Raw genomic sequence first — 23,067 nt, forward strand, 5'->3', positions numbered from 1 at the left:
ACTTTTTCTATTATATAATATTGCTTCAAAGTAAAATTTAAATAGAAACACTGAAAATAACAGATGCTTGTACAATGTTATATCAGTCGGACGGTAGGGACGCGAATAAGAGGCAGTAACTGCTACAAATATCGATTACAAAAATCCTTATTAAAGATCATTGTTAAGTTTTTGTTACGAACGCGGGTCCTTTTGGTTGGGGTCTCTTTAGCTAGTATAACTCTTTTTAGAAAAATAAGTAAAAAAAAAATTGAATTCTAATTTGAATTACGCATTCCATCGTTCCATCGACTGTTATATATGTTATATTTTCTGTTTCCCCATCTCTAGCCCGTCTGTCAAAAAGATCAAGCTAACTTGAACAGGGTGTAGTGGTCTGTAGCTTGCTTATGTCTACTCTAGGACGATCACTCTATTTTCTATATTAGAGGAAACGCTTGCAACATTATTGCCAGCTGTTACTAATGTCAAAATTAAAAATATATATCGAACTGTCATAAGTCATTCATTTAACTTTTTTATTTTAACTCCACTGACTGTGACTGTGACGCAAATTACGATCTAGTTTCAAATCTACTTTGGCAGAGAGTTTACGTTTTGTGTAAATTAATATCTACGAAATATAAATAAATGGAAATCTTTATTTAATTTGTGTAAATAGTGATTTTTTCGATTCATTTATGTGTGTTTTTCTTTACGCTGTATAATCGAAAAGTACGTTTCGAAATATAAGTGATTAACTCTATGGAATACAGTAAGTATTAGTAATTTATGGCACTCTGTAATCTAAAAATAGGTCGTATAGGTCTAAAATTATTTTCGATCTTTTTGTTTTATAATTTCAAGGTTAGGAACCTATCATAAACTTTGGACTTTGGTACTCTAAGTTACAACTTCTAACGGCTATCATAATCATTCTAATGCGTGAAAAAATGTTATTATATTTATTATTTGTAACGTGTTTTTAATTAAAATAAAACAAATATCTTAGGCTATTTATAAGTTAAATAATAGCCAATCGAATGAACTATTCATAATTAAAAAAAAACTGTGATACATATACTGTATATGAATATTAAAAAAAAATGGTTTTGATAATAAATTTAAACAAATAAAATTCATTATCAAATTGTAATTATATCTTACATACTATAAACAATGAATACCATAGGTAGATAAGATATTTTATGTAATTTAAAATGAAAACCATTGTTAAGACTTTAGACTGCACAAATTAATACATTAAAGTTTATTGGATATGTTCCAAAAGTTTTTATATTTAAAACAATTATATAATTTGTGCAATAGCATATATAAAATGTTCTTTTGCTATTGCCAGAGTATTTCTAAGATGCTCATTGGTTTGATCGCTAGCCCGTTTTCTACAGCCTATTCTAATGGAAGTGCACTACTTTAAGCTTATAATTAATGTACTTATAACACACATACTATTACACTTACCTACTTATTTCCACTTTAATTTTACTTCCAAAATTCCAATAAAAGTGTTGTTGACATTCTTCTGAACAAATCCATATTGAATATCATAGATTAATCGAGCAAGTATATTGCATCAATTTGATGCCAAATGTGGTTTGTGAGTATCTCCTTTGATGGTTGGAATATATATTGAATATATAATAGGCCAGGCCTAGGGCCAGATTAACCATGATGTGTAATGGCCTTAAACCTCTTCCAACTTATTATGACTTAAAATATATGTTTTCTACTGCAGTAAAATATTAATCATAATTATTACATATTTTTTACTATATTAAAAAATGTTACTAACAATTTCATTAACAATGAGTTTTTAAGCCCTTTGCCCTGTCTAGGGATTTAAAAATAGGCTTTAGGGCCAATAAAAGTGATTGGATATTTCTGTATATTCTATTACCTGATACCTGGGGTAACAAGTAAGGCTGTATTACATTGTTATGCCTCAGAAAGCAGTTGTAGTAGATCTCATATGTGATCTCACTAATTTCTTAATGCAATTATTTATTCAAGTGTTGTTTGGAAAATACTCATTAAATATTTTATTGATTTCATAATCATCTTATCCGTTTTCAAGTATTTTTTTCTATATAGTTAATAAACCTGGTGTTAAATCAAAATCATAATAATCTTCTTTATTTAAGTAGTCTCATAAAAGCACTTTTGAGTCTGTTAATACTTAAATGTTGCCATAATAAGTACAAATAAAAATAGTCCATAATTAGACTATTTGCCAAGATTTTATTCTTGAAACTATTGTTAATGTGCATTTTTTTGTTGGTTCTTTGTTAGTTAAGTTGAATTGTTTGTTTTAGTTCTTTTGTAGTGCGACAGCATAATTATCTATATAAATAGGGTTGCCAGGCACCCAGATAAAGCTGGACATTGTTAGGCTTTATGAATGCAGGTCCGGCCAAAATAAACGGTTTTTTACATTTCATTTATTTATTTTCCAAACGAGATATATTCGATTTTATTTATATTTCATTAGAATTTAACAAGATTTATGGTAATAATCAGAAAAGCTTGATTTAACATACAGTCTTTTTATCGTACCTATTAGTACTGAGTCAGAAAATCTTTGATAATGTAGGGTGTCCGACCTGTTTACCCAAAGGTTTTGCAACCTGGCAAACCTATATATAAATATTCTAATGTTACAAGGTCAATGACTTATTTTGTTATTGTTAAGCAAATAGCCTCTATCTAGAGCATGCAATGCAATAGAACATGTCATTAAAATTAAATTGCTTCGCTTTGAGAATTATTTCTAGGTTCAATCCAGTTGCGATATATTTATTTTTGTAAGTAATAGAAAGAGTTAGTAGAATCGCCCGGATCCGTGAGTCATTAAAACGGTTTTGTTATAGGTGATACTAGTTTAGGAGCGCGGCTTCGCCCGTCTGTTAGACAGGTTTAGATATAAAATAAATTATTTTGTCCTTCCTTGGGTTTGAAGCTTGCTTCATAATCGAAATCAAAATATTTTAAGAGCAGTTTTTAGTCGTCTTGTTACGGTGTAGATTTAAATGTAAAGCTACCGCCGGTTCGGAAAGACGATTCTACCGAGAAGAACCGGCAAGAAACTCATTAGTGACTCTGACTCTATTCCAACATTTTAATTAGAGAGTATGTCAGTAAAATACAATTAAAATTATATATCCAACGAGACAGATTGTAATCTATCGATGGTTGTAATCTTACGGTGATTTTTTTTTACATACCATTTAAATTTTTTATGTTTTTTTTTTTTTTTTTCATAGAGTCGAGATGGCCCAGTGGTTAGAACGCGTGCATCTTAACCGATGATTTCGGGTTCAAACCCAGGCAGGCACCACTGAAATTTCATGTGCTTAATTTGTGTTTATAATTCATCTCGTGCTCGGCGGTGAAGGAAAACATCGTAAGGAAACCGGCATGTGTCTAATTTCAACGAAATTCTGCCACATGTGTATTCCGCCAACCCGCATTGGAGCAGCGTGGTGGAATATGCTCCAAACCTTCTCCTCAAAGGAGAGGAGGCCTTTATCCCAGCAGTGGGACATTTAAGGGCTGCTAATGATAATGATGCTAATGACTATTTAAATTTTTAATAGGACCAGTTAAAAATAACCCTGGAATGTCATTATAGAAACGAATGCCCCAGGAAAGACGGAACTTCGCGAAGTCGGAAACTAGGTGTTATTAGTTTACCTTTCCTCCTCGTGTCTGTACAATGGTTGTCTTCGTCTCTTTTAAATTCTATCTGTTATCTATACATACAATAAAATTGGAGTGTCTGTTTGTATTAAAATAACCGCGTTTTACTAAATGCATATGTATGTATACACGGTACATATACCTAAATAACATTTTTTACAAGTTTTGTCTATCTGTCTGTCTGTTTGTTCCGGCTAATCTCTGGAACGGCTGAACCGATTTCGACGGGACTTTCACTCGCAGATAGCTGATGTAATAAGGAGTAACTTAGGCTACTTTTATTTTAGAATTACATGTTAAATAATAATAAAGTCACGCTTTGGTATTAAATTCAAACGCGCACGAAGTCGCGGGCACAGCTAGTTGTGAATATACATAATATTGTTGTAAACATATTGTAAAGCAATTGTAAGTTTACCTATTTTATCAAAAACATCCCGACTGTTAACAACACGGTATTACGTCATCAAGTAAACGTTCATACGCCTTCATTTATTTTATTTTGATATATTTTCCGACTAGCGACCCGCCCCGGCTTCGCACGGGTACAATGCTGCTACTACATACAACGTTGACAGTTTTTCAGTCGTTAGACAATAGAACTGCTATGGTGCTGCGTTTTAAATCTGTAATATCTTCGAAAATATTCATTTAAATTACATACTATAAGGGCCATATTGATCTATATTAAATGCACAATGTATTTAAGGTACTTAAATGGATAAGGATTAATGCTGTATTGCTTAAAACGCTTCGAAAATAAGCCGTTATTTCTCGTAAAAAGTAAAGGATAAAAAATGGTTGTCGTGGGTTATCCCTAAGAGATAGACATATACCATCGCAGACTTTTTTGAAGACCTTTTTAAGGTGTACAATACTGTAGTAGATTATTTTGATATATCTCGTAGGGTTCGGCCAACGTTTGCAATGTAAGCGCAAATAATGTGTTTATTGACGTCATTGTTTCAGAAACCTCTAAAATTATCAGTGTTTCTCTACTATATTGTGCATGTATTATACATATAAACCTTCCTCTTGTATCACTCTATCTATAAAAAGAAATCGCATCAAAATCCGTTGTGTAATTTAAAAGATCGAAGCGTACACAGGGACAGACAGCGGTAAGCGACTTTGTTTTATAACGGGCAAAATGTGTAATGATGATGATATTAAACGATCGACGTTTGTTATTTCGGAATAGCATTATTGTATTGTATGCAAAGCAACATCTTCAAAATGGAGGGCAAAATTTAATTTCAATCTATACTAATATAAATGTGTAACTCTGTCTGCCTGTCTGTCACGGTAAATCACTGAACTGAATTTGTATATTTCGATGCCTAACATTCAAGTATCAACTCCTAAAATGCGAGCTAAGCCGCGAGCAATAGCTAGTCTGGTATAAAACAAAATGCCGGATTTGACTTGGACGTATTAATATGAACGATTTTCATATATTTTCTCGAATATCTTTAAGTATGTTTTTTTCCCCCGGCGTGTTAATCGCGTTAAACGCTACTCCTCAGAAAGCGAATATTACTAATTGTTGCTTTATAGCAATCGAACTCATAAAACGATCACTTCCGTTTATAAATGAGTATATTTAAATATTAGCAGAATTATTTCTAGCTACAACCCAGTTGCGATATATTTACTTTTAGTAGTAGTATGTAGCGTATTTAGGTTTATGCGTAGGTACATTTAAACGTCAATATTTGTCTATGGAATGATTTGACGTATGACGTACTTGCTTTTTCTCTCCCCTTCTCGTGTGAGCCGCGGTAACGTGTGTTGTGTGAGTGCGCCGCGCTTTTGAAATTAGCTTGTGTAACGGACTTATCCTTCTCCTGTAATATCACCCATCCCTATGGCTGTGTTCTTCGAGTGTATGAAAACTAAGGGAGCGCTCCCGAGAAGAACGTGTCTACATAAGTCAGTGCCCAGTTTTGAGGTAACAACTCCCCTTTTTCCTTAACTACAGTCCACTTTTCTCTCGCGAGTAATAGAAAGAATTAGTAGAATTGTCCGGATCCGTGGGTTTTGTATTTAGTTAAACAGCCAAATAAATTGTCCAACAAAAATTTGTCTAAAAAATTGAAACAGTTTCACGAAATCGCAAATCTCACAGTCCTCGAAGGTATATCTTTGATTCGCTTGTATTTATTTTCACGTACGCATTATAATAGGTGTCTGAGACTTTCGATACCTGCCCTTATCTTTGCTAGCGTCTAAAACCTATTTATAACGTATGTTCTCGTATTGTTACACAAATGGTAAAACGAGACCCTATTACTAAGACTCCGCTGTCTGTTTGTCCGTCTCTCAAAGTCAAAGTCAAAAATTGCTTATTGATAGTCAAAATCTACCATAATTCATAAGATACAGCCTGGAGTATGTCACCAGGCTGTATATTATGAACCGTGATAGTTGGACACTTGAAATGATGGATTATGTATTTTTATTGCCGCTATAAAAACAAATGCTAAAAATATATAATAAAATAAATTTTTGCTCGAACTTGATACCGGCAACAAGTAGACGCTTGATAAATTCACATAATATTTAGTAATACATTCGTTTTAAAAGAAAAAGTTAAATTAAAATAAAACAAATATTTAAGCGGGCTCCTATGCAACATATGTGATATTTTTGGCGTTTTTATAGATAATGGTACGGAATCCTTCGTGCGCGAGTCCGACTCGCACTTGGTCGGTATTTTAATTAATATCACTAGGTCACTAGTATATATAATACACAATATACGTATTAATAACAATCATAGACAAATAAAGAATAGAATATCCCATCAAAAACATAAATGTAAAAATGAGAGCCAAGTCCAATATTATGATATATACCTTGGTGGTTGACTTCAACGACAAAAGAAGTGAGATCTAAATGTGCCAAGTACAATGGTCCTTTCTGAAATTTATTTATCACTACATAAAATATCATTTCTTCTTATAACTTAGGATAATATATTATTGCCTAAGGTCTGTCTTGGCTAGTTCTCAGATACGAATTACAGTAAGATGATCCCATAGGCAATTAATATTTTTATTATGTACTAAACCTGAATTAATAATGCAACGTATGTCTATGGTCAACTGACTATAGACTATAGGTCGTAGCTGCTTGCCTCTGCGTTTTATTGCTACGTAAAGAGTAGCTACGTGGGCAAACGCAGTTAGTAAAACGGCAGAATAGAAAATAATTTGAGCAACTTTCTTGATGACTCAATATCCACGGTAATGTGTATTTAACAAGACACACCGAGCCGTGGTCGACTCAAGAATAACCGACTAACGCTTAGATTGAGTTTCCCGCACCCCGTACCCCGCACTTTCCCTCCTGGAAGTAAGGGGAGCGCGAGCGCGAACAATTGTTAATATTAACTTCTGATTTGAAACTTATTTTTTAAGTACGAATAGACACACATTTCATCAACGAATTTCAGTGTAATCTATTTTTATGAAAACAATAAAAATATATATTTTTTTAAATTTTATGTTTATATTTTATTACAGATAAACCGTGATGTGACAGCGCGCACAAGATGGCGGTGGGGGAGGCGCGCGTGCCGCTCCTACACGATGACAGACACGCGCACCACGCCAAGGGTAAGATACACGTTTTAGTTTGCTTCATACATTTTAAATAGAAAAATATTATTGGATGTTTGTAACACATGCGATACCGGCTGAACGAATTTGCATGGAATTTGCTACACAAATAGTTTATAATGTTAATTAACAAATTTGCTTGATTAGTTTTAATCCCGGCAAATTGTTTGACAGACATTTTAAAACAGGCTATTTGACAATGGGAAAAATATAGTGTCAATTATAGTAATCACTATATATTATGAGTTTAAAAATGGTTATTTATTAACGAAAGTTGAAAATGATAATTTATTTATTCAAAAATCCATAAATAAAAATGCATTATTTTAAAAGTTTGTCACGTGACACAAATAGATCCTGATTGGTTGGGTTTATGATGACGTCACTTGCTTGTTAACTTTATTTGCCTACTGTATGTGGATTATATGTGACACAGATTACAATACAGGCAAGCGACGTCACCGACCCCAATACAGCGCCATATTGTCGAAGTAACGTTTTCGCGCGCTATTTAAATATTGAATTTTAAATTTGATATTTTTCAGCAAATATGTACTAGAATTCAAAAACACAACTTTTACGGTTCCTTAACCTCTACTAAATAATATAAATGGATTTTAAAAACCAGTCAAATAGCTTATTCGTACAGGTACGCTTTGTAGCGAATAATTTTCAAGATGTCGAATAGGGTATTCTACTATGTTTGTAAAAGTACTCCAAAATATTGATTTTCTTAATAAAAAGCCACAAAAATATATATGTCGGCAAAATAAACACGCTTTTTTGCCATAAAAATAAATTAAGTTTTAACCCCTTTCTATTCCCGCAAAAACGCTGTCAGTCATATTGATGACGTCAGATTGTTAAAAACCACGGTCGTGTTTGTACGACCGGCACTCATTCAACGTTAACAGCTATAAATATTTGGCGTTTTTTGGGAAAATAGTGAACTACAATCGCTATTGTTGGAGTGTAATGTACAAATACTAGCATTCAAACTCCAGAAAAGTTTATATAAGTGGCAGATGATATTTAAATAACAGTTTTTGTCTATATGACGTCACACCATGGCGGCTCGTGTTCACAGATCAAACATTAGGTCACGTGATACACAGACTAAAAACTACGACTTTTAACTTAATAAATTAATAAAGCGCTTTTATGACTCAAAAACAAAATATTAAGTATATTTCTACATATTGTTTAATTCACACGAGATTTTTAAAACAATTTTATTTCTTGTTATTTATATTTTCTCAAACTTTCTTAATTTATTTCATTGTGACTGTTATTAAGTTAAATTTTGCTTGGTGGTACGGCTTTGTGCAAGTCTATCTGGGTAGGTACCTCCCACTCATCAGATATTCTACGCCAAATAACAGTACTCTGGATTGCTGTGTTCCGGTTAGAAGGGTGAGTAAGCCAGTGTAATCACAGGTGCAAGGGACATAATAACATCTTACCATCTTGAAATAAAACTAGTTTTTAACGGATTTAATCGCGTATATTAATTATTTTAACATCCCGACGTTTCGAGCAGTCTGCCCGTGACCACGAACACTGCAAAGTGCTCGAAACGTCGGGATGTTAAAATAATTAATATACGCGATTAAATCCGTTAAAAACTAGTTTTATTTCAATGTGTAATAATCGCGAAAATCTAAGACAACATCTTACCATATTACTACTACTTACTTACCATCAGGTGGCCCATATGCTCGTCCGCGAACCAATGCCATAAAAAATAATAATAATGAAAACAACTTCGTTCGAAAGATGTTTCTTTTAGACTTTTATTTATAAGACTAGATTTTGCCTGCGACCTGTCCCCGTGTCAGGGGAGGCGGTTGTAGGTATTACGTATATAAAAAAAGAAATTTCATTAAATTCGGTCCAGCAGTATCGCCGTGAAAGCGTAACAGACAGACAGAGTTACTTTCACATGTATAATATTGTAGATTATGTATTTTATTTAGATGATGCCACCAATGGATGTCGAGATGGCCCAGTGGTTAGAACGCGTGCATCTTAACCGATGATTTCGGGTTCAAACCCAAGCAGGCACCACTGAAATTTCATGTGCTTAATTTGTGTTTATAATTCATCTCGTGCTCGGCGTTGAAGGAAAACATCGTGAGGAAACCTGCATGTGTCTAATTTCAACGAAATTCTGCCACATGTGTATGCCGCCAACCCGCATTGAAGCAGCGTGGTGGAATATGCTCCAAACCTTCTCCTCAAAGGGAGAGGAGGCCTTTAGCCCAGCAGTGGGAAATTTACAGGCTGCTTATGCTATTATGCTTATGATGCCACCAAATTGTAGTTTCTATGACTAATTAAATCTCAGTTCATGAAATGTTTATTTTACGTCGAATGAAAAGGCTAAATTAATTATAATGTTTTAATTGGTTTACAACATGATACATACCAATATATAATCATAGAGGCCTTGTACAAAACAAGGAGAAACTGTATCGAAGGGGCCAGGGACTTCCCAATAAGTCTTACATTTGTAAGACTTATTATTAAATTTTAAATAAATTTAGAGAAAAGATGTACAAGAATACGTCGTGTAATTACACCAGTAGTAGTTTAAATAAACGGCTAGAGAAAAGTGCGTCATGGTCGTGGACTATAGGAGCGTTACGAGGTGCCGAAGTGTAACTCGCCCCAACATCCAGCCCTGGATGTAAAACCGTGTTTCATGGTTATTATATCCGGGTTTTGAAACTGGGATAATGTGATCTGAAGACGTATAAAGTCCATCCTTTACGAGGATGTTACTTTTTTATAAAAAAATCGGTATCTTGAAGTTTTTTTATACTATAGTTAGGCTGACGGGCAAATGGGCTCCCTTGTGGTAAATGGTCCACCCATAGACAAGTCAATCGCTACCGACCTTGAGAACTACGTTATGTCCCTTGTGCCTGTAGTTCACTGGCTCACGCACCCGTCAAACAGCACAGCAATACTAAGCAGCTTTGTTTGGCGGTACAATAAGCCACCAAGTAAAGTTACCTTAACATAAATATTATTTGCGTTTCAATAAATTCTAACGATTGCTCGTAATCCACATGTCACTGATAATAATCGGACGCGTGGAGTCGTTGTAAATATTGTCGTGATCGCGTCATTTATTATTCATAAATTTAAAACGATTATTAATATGTAAAGCCTATTCCAATGGAAGTAGGAATAAAGATAAACAAACCTTAGATTCACGTATTTCATGCGATTCGCTAATAACTCGGCTATGTTGTGCACTACTGAGAGCTTACGATTAATATATCTCTATTTATAATACAACACTGTTACACTTAACTACTTATATCCACTTTAATTTTACTTCCAAAGTTCCGATAACTGTTTCGTCGACGTTCAAAACGCCAATCGCAAATCCATAGTGAATATCATAGATTAATCGAGCTCTCGACCAATGATGTCGCGTCAATTTGCTGTCAGATGTTGTTTATTTGACTCATCTCCTCTTATGGTTGGAATAGAGTATATGACGGCGCATCGTTAACGCCACCATTATTGTGTGGAATGTAGAACGCCGCCATTATTGTGTGGCGCCAACTGCAAGCGTTGACACGTCACCGACGAATCGCCTTTCTTTTATTTTTTTGTTTGTTTTTTGTTCCTTATATTTTTTTTTATATTGTGGTATTGTGATTTCTTAAGAATATAATAAACAAATGGCTTATTCTGATAAATGTGGAGATCTGCCTTTTAATATAGATTTTGGAACAAAATTAATTTACGCGGTTTACAGTAGAGTGAAGTGTGAACTCTTTCTTTTGTTTTTTTTTTTTTTATGATATCGGTAGGCGGACGAGCAAATGGGCCACCTGATGGTAAGTGGTCACCACCACCCATAGACGATGGCGTTGTAAGAAATATCAACCATTCCTTACATTATCAATGCGCCACCAACCTTGGGAACTAAAATGTTACGTCCCTTGTGCCTGTAGTTACACTGGCTCAATCACCCTTCAAACCGGAACACAACAATACAGAGTACTGCTGTTTGGCGGTAGAATATCTGATGAGTGGGTGGTACCTACCCAGATGGGATCGCACAAAGCCCTACCACCAAGTATATTACTTAATATAATTTTATTGAATCTAATTTTTGGTTTATTTTTGTCATTGTCATTTTAGTATTCTCTAACGTTGTTAATTTATTGCATTGGGTATATTATTTAAAACATAATATATATCAAAAGCAACTTCGGTCCGACCGGGTCTCCCATGACACCTCTTGTTTTTTTTTTTAATTCGTGTTTCCAAGTTCGTTGGTCGCAAAATATTCTGCCAATTTTGCGTAGAGCATTACAGAGGCATTTTGAACGCTTACTGGAATCCTGTTGTAGAAGCGTATTCATTGCCCCACAAAAGAGTTACTGACTCTATGCAGTCAAGTAACAGGAGTAACAAGATTGTGTTTGTTCCTCGTACCAATGCTATGAGAATCACATTTCCTCATAAAATCATTAATATTTTTCCGTACATACATAACATTACAGAATATATATTGAGAAGCAACAGTTGATATCTTGATTTTTTTAAATTCTTCAGCTCCTAGGTTATAGATTGCGCTAACAATAATAAATAATTACTTGATATCAAACGGCCGTTATCTCTACGTACGTATTATCATTGCGTTCAAAATAATCTTCGTTCAACATTGAACAAGAGTACTCATTCAGCGAAGTGTTATCATACTTTATTAAATATTTATCTTCTAATTAGATTCGTTATTAGGTAAAAATATATAATAATAAATAAATATTGGACAACATCACATACATTACTCTGATCCCAAGGTAAGTAGCTGAAGCACTTGTGTTATGGAAGATCAGAAGTAACGACGGCACCACAAACACCCAGACCCGAGACAACGTAGAAAACTAATAAACTTTTCCTACATTGACTCGGCCGGGAATCGAACCCGAGACCTCGGAGTGGCGTACCCATGAAAACCGGTTGTTACCGGTCGTCGAAATATATAAATACTTAACTTAAAAACGAATGTCTTAAAAATCTATGACTATTTTTTTTTTTTATTTACTGAAATTTGTTATCAAGGACGGACTTAGACTACTTACCCTTTGATTGCGTTGGGGTTACAGGATTGGAAAGAAGTTCTTAAATGATTTTTGTCTCAAATTGAATTCATGCGGGCGAACTCTGGTAGTAATCTGAAGTCGGTAAATAAATGTCTGTTTTTCGAACATCAGTGTTCGTCGTTGGATATCAATCATTTCAAGTAGAAAATATTTATCGTGTTAGGGATGTCCCTCCCCGCTTGTGATGTCTTATTAAATCTTATTTTCTGAGTATGTACTACATTACGGTACTTCTTCTGCATAAGAGAAAGGGAAGCCAGACAGATTGGCGCCGTAACGAGGCGGTTTACCCTCCCATAAGAAGTTATCACTTTAAAAAAAAAATCCAAGAAAAATAAAAATAAAAGACATTACTGGTGACAAGACTTTTGAGACAAAAATTGTAGTAAGATCATCTTAAATAGAAAACAGTGACAGTCGAGTAGTACTTATTATTTTTTATTTGTTTCAGGGGACCCGCCCCGCTCCCGCCAGTTGTCCGGCAGCGCGCTGGTCATCACGTCACTGGTGGCGGGAGCTTCCGCAGGCGCCATCGCGAAGACGGTGATTGCACCACTCGACCGAGCTAAGATTAATTTTCAAACTTCGTGAGTATACCTTTTTTTTGTATCATTGAGTTGTCTGTGACCGGGGTACGTACCGGTAACGATGCCAGGTCCAGCTTTGATCGAACCGCAAAATGATCGTTGTATTGGAATTGAATTGGAGGCACACAAAGGCGAGCTGATCGTCACAGCGTCACGGTAGCAAGAATGTAATAATAATAATATATTCTTTATTGTACACCAAGATAAGTATAACACACAGGAAATAAATATAACAAAATAAAGCATGGCACAAAAGGCGGCCTTATCGCTGAAGAGCGATCTCTTCCAGGCAACCTTGGGCAGAGGAAATGGTCTATTAACGGCATAGGTGTACAATTTTTTTAAATGGAATATTCAATATACATACATACGAGTATATTTGTGCATACAAATATACATACAAAAATAAATAATTATATTAATAATATAAAAATAAATAATTATATTAATAATAAATATGTATTTTTCTGTTTCATCGTACGTCTTGTTTAGCAGGACGCAAAAATTTTTTTTACATGTGTAGCATGTAAATTTCCCAATGCTGGCCTAAGTTTCTCCTCTCCCTTTGAGGAGAAAGTTAGGAGCATATTCCACCACACTGCTCCAATTCGGGTTGGTAGAAGTGGAGTATGTTTTATTTTATCTGTGTGTCTGATACAAATCGCTAGTATAAATAAAGGTTCAACGACACTTTTATGAGTTTAATGTATATATATTATAATCTGCTTTTTTACGATGCGTTTTTTATCTGTCCTCGCTGTAGGTCACTGCTTCGAGGTCATTACCTTCAGTCCTTGTTTATTTATTTTAAACGTCATTTATTGTACCTTTATGTTGGGTGTACAATTTGTAGTGTTTGTGCATCAAGGGTATATGCATAAAACGCAACAATAACTTATAGAAATGTGTCAGGAAATATCGAAATCGATGATAAATAAGAGAGTTATTAATTTTAATATTATACCTATAGTCCAAGTTCCAATCGAAGTACGAAAAAAGATAAACAAACCTTAGATTCGCGTATTTCATGCGATTCGCTAATAACTCAGCTATATTGTCCACTACTGAGAGTTTATGATTAATATATCTCTATTTATAATACAACACTGTTACACTTAACTACTTATATCCACTTTAATTTTACGTCAAGTTGTCATTCAGAATGCCATTCTTCGCAAGTCCATAGTGAATGTCATAGATTAATCGAGCTCTCGACCAATGGTGTCGCGTCAATTTGCTGTCAAATGTTGTTTATTTGGATTTTCTCCTCTTGTGGTTGGAATAGAGTATGTGATATAGAATTAATAAAATCAAACACTTGGCCTTTGGAGTAATGGTGCAAAAAGCTTCATCAAAAGTATAACACCTCGCCCTATTGCCTCCACTGGTGACCGGAGGGCTGGTTCGTTTTTAGCCCAGAGGATCGGAATTGCGATTCAACGAGGAAATGCTGCTATTATAAATGTTGAAGCTTTAATTAATTATCTTTATAAATAGACTGTCAAAGTGGAGTGAGAGAAATAGTGGACAACCGTTGGCCACTAAGTCCACGCACACTAGTACAGTAACATGACGTTTGGCGTGTGTTAAGCGTAGCTGTCACGCACACTAAGATAATAACGTTGGGTCGTTTGGTTTAGTTCCTGAATTCCTTAATTAATTGGAGCATTGCTATTATTCTTCAAAAAAATATAAAGTTCTACTTGGTGGTAGGCTTTGTGCAAGCCCGTCTGTGTAGGTACCACCCACCAGATATTCTACCGCCAAACAGCAGTTCCGGTTTGAATGGTGAGTGAGCCAGTGTAACTACGGACATAAGGGACGTAACATCTTAGTTCCCAAGGTTGGTGGCGCATTGGTGATGTAAGGAATGGTTAATATTTCTTACAGCGCCATTGTCTACGGGCGGTGGTCACCACTTACGGTTGGTGACCTATTTGCTCGTCCGCTTACCGATATCATAAAAAAAGCTCTCTTTATTCCAAATTTCATCAAATTCGGTTCAGTGGTCTAACCGTATCAGTGTAACGGACAGAATTACTTTCGAATTTATAATATAAGTACAGATCTAAGTGGTAAAGTTTGTTACTCAATCACGCTGAAGCTTTCGAAATGAAACTTGAAACATAGATGACTTACTGATTAATCACATGGGCTCTCTAACAATTCACCTCACACGAGAGCAAAGGCGCGGGCGAAAGCTAGTTGTAATATAGAGGAACGCGATACAATATACAAATATAAAAGAGTAAATATGGGCAAAGGAGAGGAGACATTATGACTTAAGTGGTCTTCGTACTTGCTATCACGGTTTTTTTTTATGGCATAGGTGGCAAACGTTATACAAATTGGTGCCACGAAACCAATTTGACGACAACTGACATTATCATATCATCGTTTTAGGTGGTAGGGCTTTGTGTTAGCTCTTCTGGTTAGGTACCAGTCACCCCCCAGGTGGCCCATTCGATGCCCTGAATAAACGGTAATGAAATGTTATAATTAATTTCAGGGATATCCCGTACTCATGGCGAGCAGCTGTTCGCTTCCTGACTCACAGCGCGCAGACGGAGGGCTGGACGGCGTTATGGCGAGGGAACAGCGCGACCATGGCGCGTATCGTGCCCTACGCCGCGATACAGTTCACGGCACACGAACAGTGGAAGAAATTGCTGGGTGTTGACACGCCGCAAACCGCTCAGTGAGTCTTGGAAATACTGAAATTGGAAACAGTTAGTCAACGCGATTAATAAAATCTCTTATGTATTTAGAACGAAGTTTTTTTATGCGCCTTACAGTTGAGCGATCTGGCAGAATTTTTCACATAAGCGTTTACCCCCTTAGGGATGAAGTTTCGTAAAATCCGTCCTTATCGGATGTCTACATCCTATGAGAAACCTACCTGCCAAATTTCATATTTGTAGGTGTTATATTTTCTGAGATTTCATGATACTTAATCTTAATACTTAAGTAGGATTTTAAATAGCAGTTCTATTTCTTGTCATTGAATTATTCTCAAACGTTGATAATAATTTATCTCAGTGTGTCCGTTATTTAAAACATAATGTATAGCGAAGGCAACTTTACCAACCGGGTTTTCCACGATTCGTCTAGTTTTATTTGTATATTGATTTCCTCTCCTTTAGGGAGGCCCCCCTCCGCCTGCTGGTGGCGGGGTCGCTGGCTGGCGTGACGTCACAGAGCGCCACGTACCCGCTGGACTTGGCGCGCGCGCGCATGGCGGTGGCGGACTATCGCTCTCTGCGCGCTATGTTCAAGCGAGTCATAAAAGACGAGGGGTTCATCACCCTCTACAGGTATGGAAATGGACTTTTGGAATGGGCCACCTGATGGTAAGTGGTCACCACCGCCCATAGACAAAGGCGCTGTAAGAAATATTAATCATTCCTTAAATCTCCAATGTGACCCCCCCCCTTGGTAACTAATTCGTCGTGTCCCCTGTGCCTGTAGTTACACTGGATAACTCGCCCTTCAATCTGAAACACAACAGTACAAAGCATTGCTGTTTGCTGCTGCGTGGGTGGTACCTACCCAGACACGCTTACACAAGGTCAACCAAGTGAATCAGTGCAAATACCACAGGATATAAGACTGTCCCTGACTTTGACAACAAGAACATCGTTAAGTAAAGTTTTTGTTTGAAATTAGTTGTCTGGTTCCTCAGCTTGGACACGGTCTAGAATCGACTGCTATGGTCACATGCAGAGGCTGACTCTGACGTCGAGCTGGTAGGCGTTTTGTAATGCCATTATGTTTACAGGGGCTACCCGGCAACAGTGATGGGCGTCATACCGTACGCCGGCGTCTCGTTTTTCACCTACGATTCCCTGAGGCATTGGTACATTGGTGAGTAGGATCCAGTGGCTTTATATTTTGTACGTTATTTGATTCAAATAATTAATAATAATTCCGACTTACGCAGAAATATTTTTTCTACCGCCAAACAGTACTCATTATTGTTGTGTTCCGGTTTGAAAGGTGAGTGTGTCAGTGTAACTAGGCACAAGGGACATAACATCTCAGTTCCCAAGGTTGGTGGTGCATTTGCGTTGTAAGTGACGGGGATGAGGTTTATGGGTGGTAGTGACCACTTATATCAAAAAAAGAGTCACTGATTTCACCGTCAGCGGCTATTGCAGAGGACACTATGCACTCTATTCCCTGACTTTTATAATTCATTGGGATGGCAACTCCGACATGTCCGATATGAGGTCAAATGCAGAACGATTTAACGGGTTTTGATGTATTATTATGTGACTGCCACGTTGGTCTAGTAGCCAGATATAAGGTCACATATCCCGAGGTTCTGACCTTAAAACTCAGATCGGCTCGATGAAGAGTTATCGGACTTTTCAACAGCTCCAAGTCTGGAAGTTGGAAGAGTGTACCGTGCCTCGGAATGCACGTAAAGTTTAGGTCTTGCGCTTGATTTATTTCTGGACGTGTTGGATTTGCCGTCCAATCGGGTTATGAGAGTGAGGGATTAGAGTTTGCCCGTGTTTGCGCACACCCTTGTGCACTATATGTCCTGCGTAGTTAGCTGGTCTCCTTTTAGATGACGGTCGCGACCGAAATCGACAGTAAGACATAAACTCAAACTCAAATTCCTTTATTCAATGTAGAAGTATTACACTTTCTTAATGATGGTCAAATAAACACTACCACCGGTTCGGAAAAGGAAAACACCCTGACCAGAGAAGAACCGGCGAAAGAAACTCAGCGGGACTTTTTTTTTTTTTACGTCAAATTAATTATATACATAATTGTATATGAGTAGAAACAGCCAGGAGGCGATCGTTCCCAAGGTGTGCTATCAAACACAAACTCACTAATTGTATAGTAACCTTTCGCACACAAGCGTTCCTTAACAATTTTTTTAAATTTCGCAACAGAAGCATTTTGAACGCTTCCTGGGATCCTGTTGTAGAAGCGTATACATTGCCCCACAAAAGAGTTACTGAACATATCGTGAACACTCAAATACATGGACTGTACCATGAGGGTTGAAGTCTAACACGTGTTTCGCTTTAGTCCTGATCTGCCGAGCGTCTTTAGCGTCGACGGCAGATATCCACCTATTATTCGAATAATATATTATTTAACCTTACGAAATTCATCCCAGAAAGTGTTCAAAACGCCCCTGTTGCCAAATAAAATATTATATTAAAGAACGCTTGTGTGCGAGAGGTTACTACACAATTTGTAATTAAAAAAACCCGCCGAGTTTCTCTCGCCGGCTCCTCTCAGGCCCGGGTACTTTACCCCGGACGGGTGGCAGTGTTGAGCTTGATGGACTCAATGTTGAGCGGGTGGCGTCGGCAGACTACACGGGCGCCAGCCCGAGCGGCGTGACGAGCGTGGCGTTCGGCGGCGCGGCGGGCGCGCTGGCGCAGAGCGCGTCGTACCCGCTGGACATCGTGCGGCGCCGCATGCAGACCGCGCCGCGCCGCGCCGACCGCTCCTACCCGTGCCCCACCGTGCCCGCCACGCTCGCCGCCGTCTACAGGTGCGCGGCTCGTTCGTTTCTCATTCGTGCGCTTGGAAACCATCTCAAAATTAGTCTCGTTTCAAGGTCGGTAAGTTTAAGGTTTAATGACTTGTCTTTATTTTAAAGGGCCGAAGGCTGGCGAGGTTTCTTCAAAGGGTTAAGCATGAATTGGATTAAAGGCCCCATAGCCGTTGGCATATCCTTCGCTAGTTATGACACCATCAAATCGACGCTCCGAGACATCGCACTCAGTCTGAACTGACCATGTGACCAGTAATCGTCAGTAATCATTGATTACCGTTATCACCCGTAACGAAAATGTGAAGCTGAAGCTATATACGAGTCTATTAACGTAAGTACTGTACATGCAGTTAGTCAATTAGGATATAATTGTTAATATTACACACACAAAGAATTATTAATAAACACGCAAAAAAAATATTGACGTATTATTAGTAAAATGAAATTAGTTTCGTTAAATATAATTCAAGATTGACTTGACAATTATAAGAACGATTTCACTTTTTTTAACTATTGATTGATCTAGTACACTAATAAACATAACATATCAATGAAACAAATTTAATATCACTTACTGCCAAACGTAGCTAGGCTATTTAAATCACCTATGGCTATTAAGATATCCGTAAAGGGTGATTCCGGTAATCTAATATTACCGCAGTTAGTCATGGGTAATATTTGTAAGGTTATATGTAATTGATATGGGTGAACTTTTTAATGATTACCTTTTTGACTCAATTATCTATACTTGCTTGATATTTTATAAAATTAAATTGAATGCTAATCTCAGTATTTTTGTAAGTAATTTAATTTTATAAGGATTTCGTGTCTGACGAAAGTACTCCTTACGTGTCTTTGGTCATCATTTTAAGTGTATACGTCAAGTATTCTCTTTAAATACCTCAAAACTTTTATCAAGTGTTTTATTTTATAGTTTTATTGAAAATTTTATATTTTTTTAAAGTATACTTTGTTAGTGGGCAAGTGCAATTTAATTCCCTATTCCAATCGAAGTAGGATAAAATATAAACAAACTTTAGATACACGTATTTATTAACTCGGCTACATTGTGCACTACTGAGAGTTTACGATTAATATATCTGAACCTAACTACTTATTTCCACTTTAATTTTACTTCCAAAACTCCGATAACAGTTTCGTCGACGTTCAAAACGCCAATCGCAAATCCATAGCGAATATCACAGATCAATCGAGCTCTCGACCAATGATGTCGCGTCAATTTGCCGTCAAATGTTGTTTATTTGGCTTTTCTCCTCTTATGGTTGGAATAGAGTATACGGCATTATATTCTGATGTTTAGTGATTACTTAAACAATGACGCACTCTTCCTTCATATGTCAAATCAATAGTGTCAGAAAGAGAGAGTAGCGTTTAACTAAACCGGCTAAACTATTTTTAAAATAGGCTACATATATGTTTAAATTGTTTTTTTATTTTGTATGGAAATGTAAAAGTTTAAAGCGATCTTAATTTAAATTAAGACTTTTAAGTGGTCGTAGTATAAATGACACGTGGTACAGATTAAATAAATTTATTACATTCTTATGTCAGGTTTAAGGTGTTTTTTTTTTTTATGTAACGAAAGCTCAAACTTAAAATGCCATGTTTTTCTGTCTAAGTTATCAATCAGCCCATTGTTTAATTATTGATGTATGTGATTACGATACATTATATACTTAAAAAAAAGTATTTTTCTTAATTGTATATAGGTAGGTACATAGGAACCATTTCTGATGTATTATCGACTATTAATATTTACTTCTGTATATAAAATGTTAAATGGCGACTGATCGTAACAGACGACAATAAATATGAAATACATTTTTTAATTATTGTATTCAATGTTAAATATTCAAACAGTTGATATTTCTATTTCTAGATAAAGACTAATGAATATAGTGACATGCTTTTTTTTAATCTGTGGGAGTCATTTCGTGTAAAGGGACGGAAGTGTGTAACGGGAAGCTTGGAAAACGCGCGCTATTATATTTGATCGATGAGCGCGCGGTGACAGAGTTGTCCGTCAGATGGCACGACCATATTCTCAGATAGGATTAAATGTTATTAGTGACTGTACACGTCATGTAAAGCTTGTTTCCCGACTTATTCTTTTAATATTTAGTATTTCTTGAGCAAGATGATTAAAATATAGTGCCAGCTATTTAGAGGTTTTACTTGCAATATAAGATTTTTTTATAGCACAATTTTTAAAATACATTATTTTGTTAGTGTTTATTTTACAAGTAGAAATAATCGAATAAATGTAATGAAACATATGAGTGTATTCCTGCCTTTATAAAATCGTAATTAGTAAACGTATAAAAAAATTGTAAAAACAATTTGTTATCTGTATCCAAATATATATTAAGAATAACATAAATGAAACATTTTGTAAATTAATAATTGTTTATTTTTGTCATAACTTAAATTACATAACGTTGAATTGTGCATTGTTAGACAAATGGTCACACTGTGATTATTTTCTTAAATTAAATAGATCAAGAGGATTCGTCCTTTGTTTATCATTATAACGACTCAGGAGGGAGGCATATTTTCGTCAGTGACGCTTCGACTCCCAAAAAGTTCAACTTCTAAAATAAAATGGTAGTCCTTATATACTATTATGTATTTTAATACGTAGTATTAAGAGTATTAAAGTTGCAAATGTTATTTGTATGAATAAAATGTTTTTATTGTTGACATGAGTTTATTTTATACCTAAAGTCGTTTTTTATAATGCTTTAATTCTTGAAAAGCAATGCTTTGTACAAGCGCTATTATTTTCAGTGTTTCTATTTCAATTTTATTTTGAATCTTTAGAGACTTTTGTATTATATGTATTTTTTTAAATATTTTTACAATTTTTAAAATCATTAAATTAGAAAATAATATGTTCGACATTGCAAAGTTATGACGATCAGAAAAAAATTACATCTGTCAAAAAGATAAAACTATCTTGCACAGGGTAGTTGTATATACCCTGTGCAAGATAGTTTTATCTTTTAAGCCAAGTCAGACCTTAGGCAACAATATATTATCCCAAGTTATAAGAAGTAATGCTATTTTATGTAGTTATAAATAAATTTCAGAAGGGCTATTTAACTTGGCAAAAATTTAGATCTCACTTCTTTTGTCGTTGAAGTCAACAACCAAGGTATATATCATAATATTTAACTTGGCTCTCATTTTTACATTTATGTTTTTGATGGGATATCACTACTTTTTGTATATAAATTATTAGTAGGTACTTATTAATAACAAAATTAATACCAAATGGTTTTTGTTAAGCTATTCTATTTTCCTACGTTTACGGGGTATAATTGTCTTTTTTTTGATACGTTCTTATTTTTCTTGTAGGTACCTCTGAAATGTTCGAGTGAATTGCCCATTCAGTGTCCGGATTTTTTTTTACGCGTTTTCTGTTTATACTTAATTTGGCCAAGTAGGGGGTGGTATAACGTGCGCAGACGGTTGTACTCTACAATAGAGCTCTCTTGTGTCTTGATTTGAATTGGACCTAAATTGATAAGATGTACTCCATCTGAGGTTTTAACTCTAGAGAGGCCAACGTAAGCCTGCTCTTTACTTAATATAGAGGAGCCTATGTCGAAAAGAGCACCGTCAAGGCGAAGGCCTTGTAATTTGTGTATAATAGTAGAATATGCTAAGCAAATAGAGAATTATTTCCTTTGAACATATATGTACATTACTTAATATCTGTAACTTGGTTTTGACTTCTAGTTCGCAAATTAAATTATGTTTAAATTGAATTGTTATTTTACGTGCGCTATTGCTGTTATCGACGTCCCCAATGTACCTTCTCTATTTTTCCATTGGACCCATTCATCAGTCCTTTGCTGACATCAGCATGCTTGCTCGATACTGTTCTTCCAAGCAATAAGGATCCCCGTTTGTAGCGCTAGAGTACAAACTTAAATCATTCCAGTTACGATATACATACTCTACTACAATCTCACGAAACCTTTTTTATTGTTGTATACTAGTATACTCAAACAAAAAATATGCAGTCCAATAGACTAGGCAGTTTCCATCGGAAGGTATTGAAATAATTCTTATGAGCGCGGTTGCCACTCGCTCAGACACGTCCGCGTTAAGGTTTAATCGCAACGCTCCTAACCCGCTGCTCCGGCGTCGCGTCGCGCGCCGTGTACCGAAATGCCTATTATTATTTTTTTTTTAAGTATAATTATTTGGCACCATTGATGTGCGCTAAATGCTAGTTAATAACGTAATAAATACGAAAGTCGGCTATACTCATAAGTACTAAAACGGAAATATTTGGATTTAAAAAACTTAAGGGTGGTATTCAACTTGTTATATATTCACGTGAAGACCTTAAAATCCACTTGAAGACCGGCTGTCATAAGTTTTGATTGCTGGTTCTTACATCATTTTTTTATTATTACAGTTATTACAGGAACTAAGTATATAAGTGTTCCTATAGACCCAATAAAATGAAA

The 23,067-nt window shown here is 35.7% G+C and overlaps 1 protein-coding gene across 2 annotated transcripts; it reads left to right on the top strand.

The window, feature by feature from the left end:
• The first annotated feature begins 526 nt into the window (after positions 1-526).
• Positions 527-21,284, top strand: LOC125075215 (mitochondrial coenzyme A transporter SLC25A42). Of its 2 annotated transcripts, XM_047686906.1 has the most exons (9): positions 529-754; positions 7,224-7,316; positions 12,903-13,038; positions 15,548-15,736; positions 16,182-16,352; positions 16,817-16,902; positions 18,379-18,387; positions 18,505-18,562; positions 18,671-21,284. In XM_047686906.1, exons 2-9 carry the CDS (start codon positions 7,253-7,255, stop codon positions 18,804-18,806), a joined length of 849 nt encoding a protein of 282 aa, XP_047542862.1. In that variant the 5' UTR covers positions 529-754; positions 7,224-7,252; the 3' UTR covers positions 18,807-21,284. The 2 variants fall into 2 exon arrangements, with proteins under 2 accessions (XP_047542861.1, XP_047542862.1); XM_047686905.1 differs by having other exon boundaries at positions 527-754; positions 18,379-18,562.
• Positions 21,285-23,067: the final 1,783 nt, after the last annotated feature.

This window comes from Vanessa atalanta, chromosome 30, assembly GCF_905147765.1.
Source record: "Vanessa atalanta chromosome 30, ilVanAtal1.2, whole genome shotgun sequence".
NCBI classification, from domain to species: Eukaryota; Metazoa; Arthropoda; class Insecta; order Lepidoptera; family Nymphalidae; genus Vanessa; species Vanessa atalanta.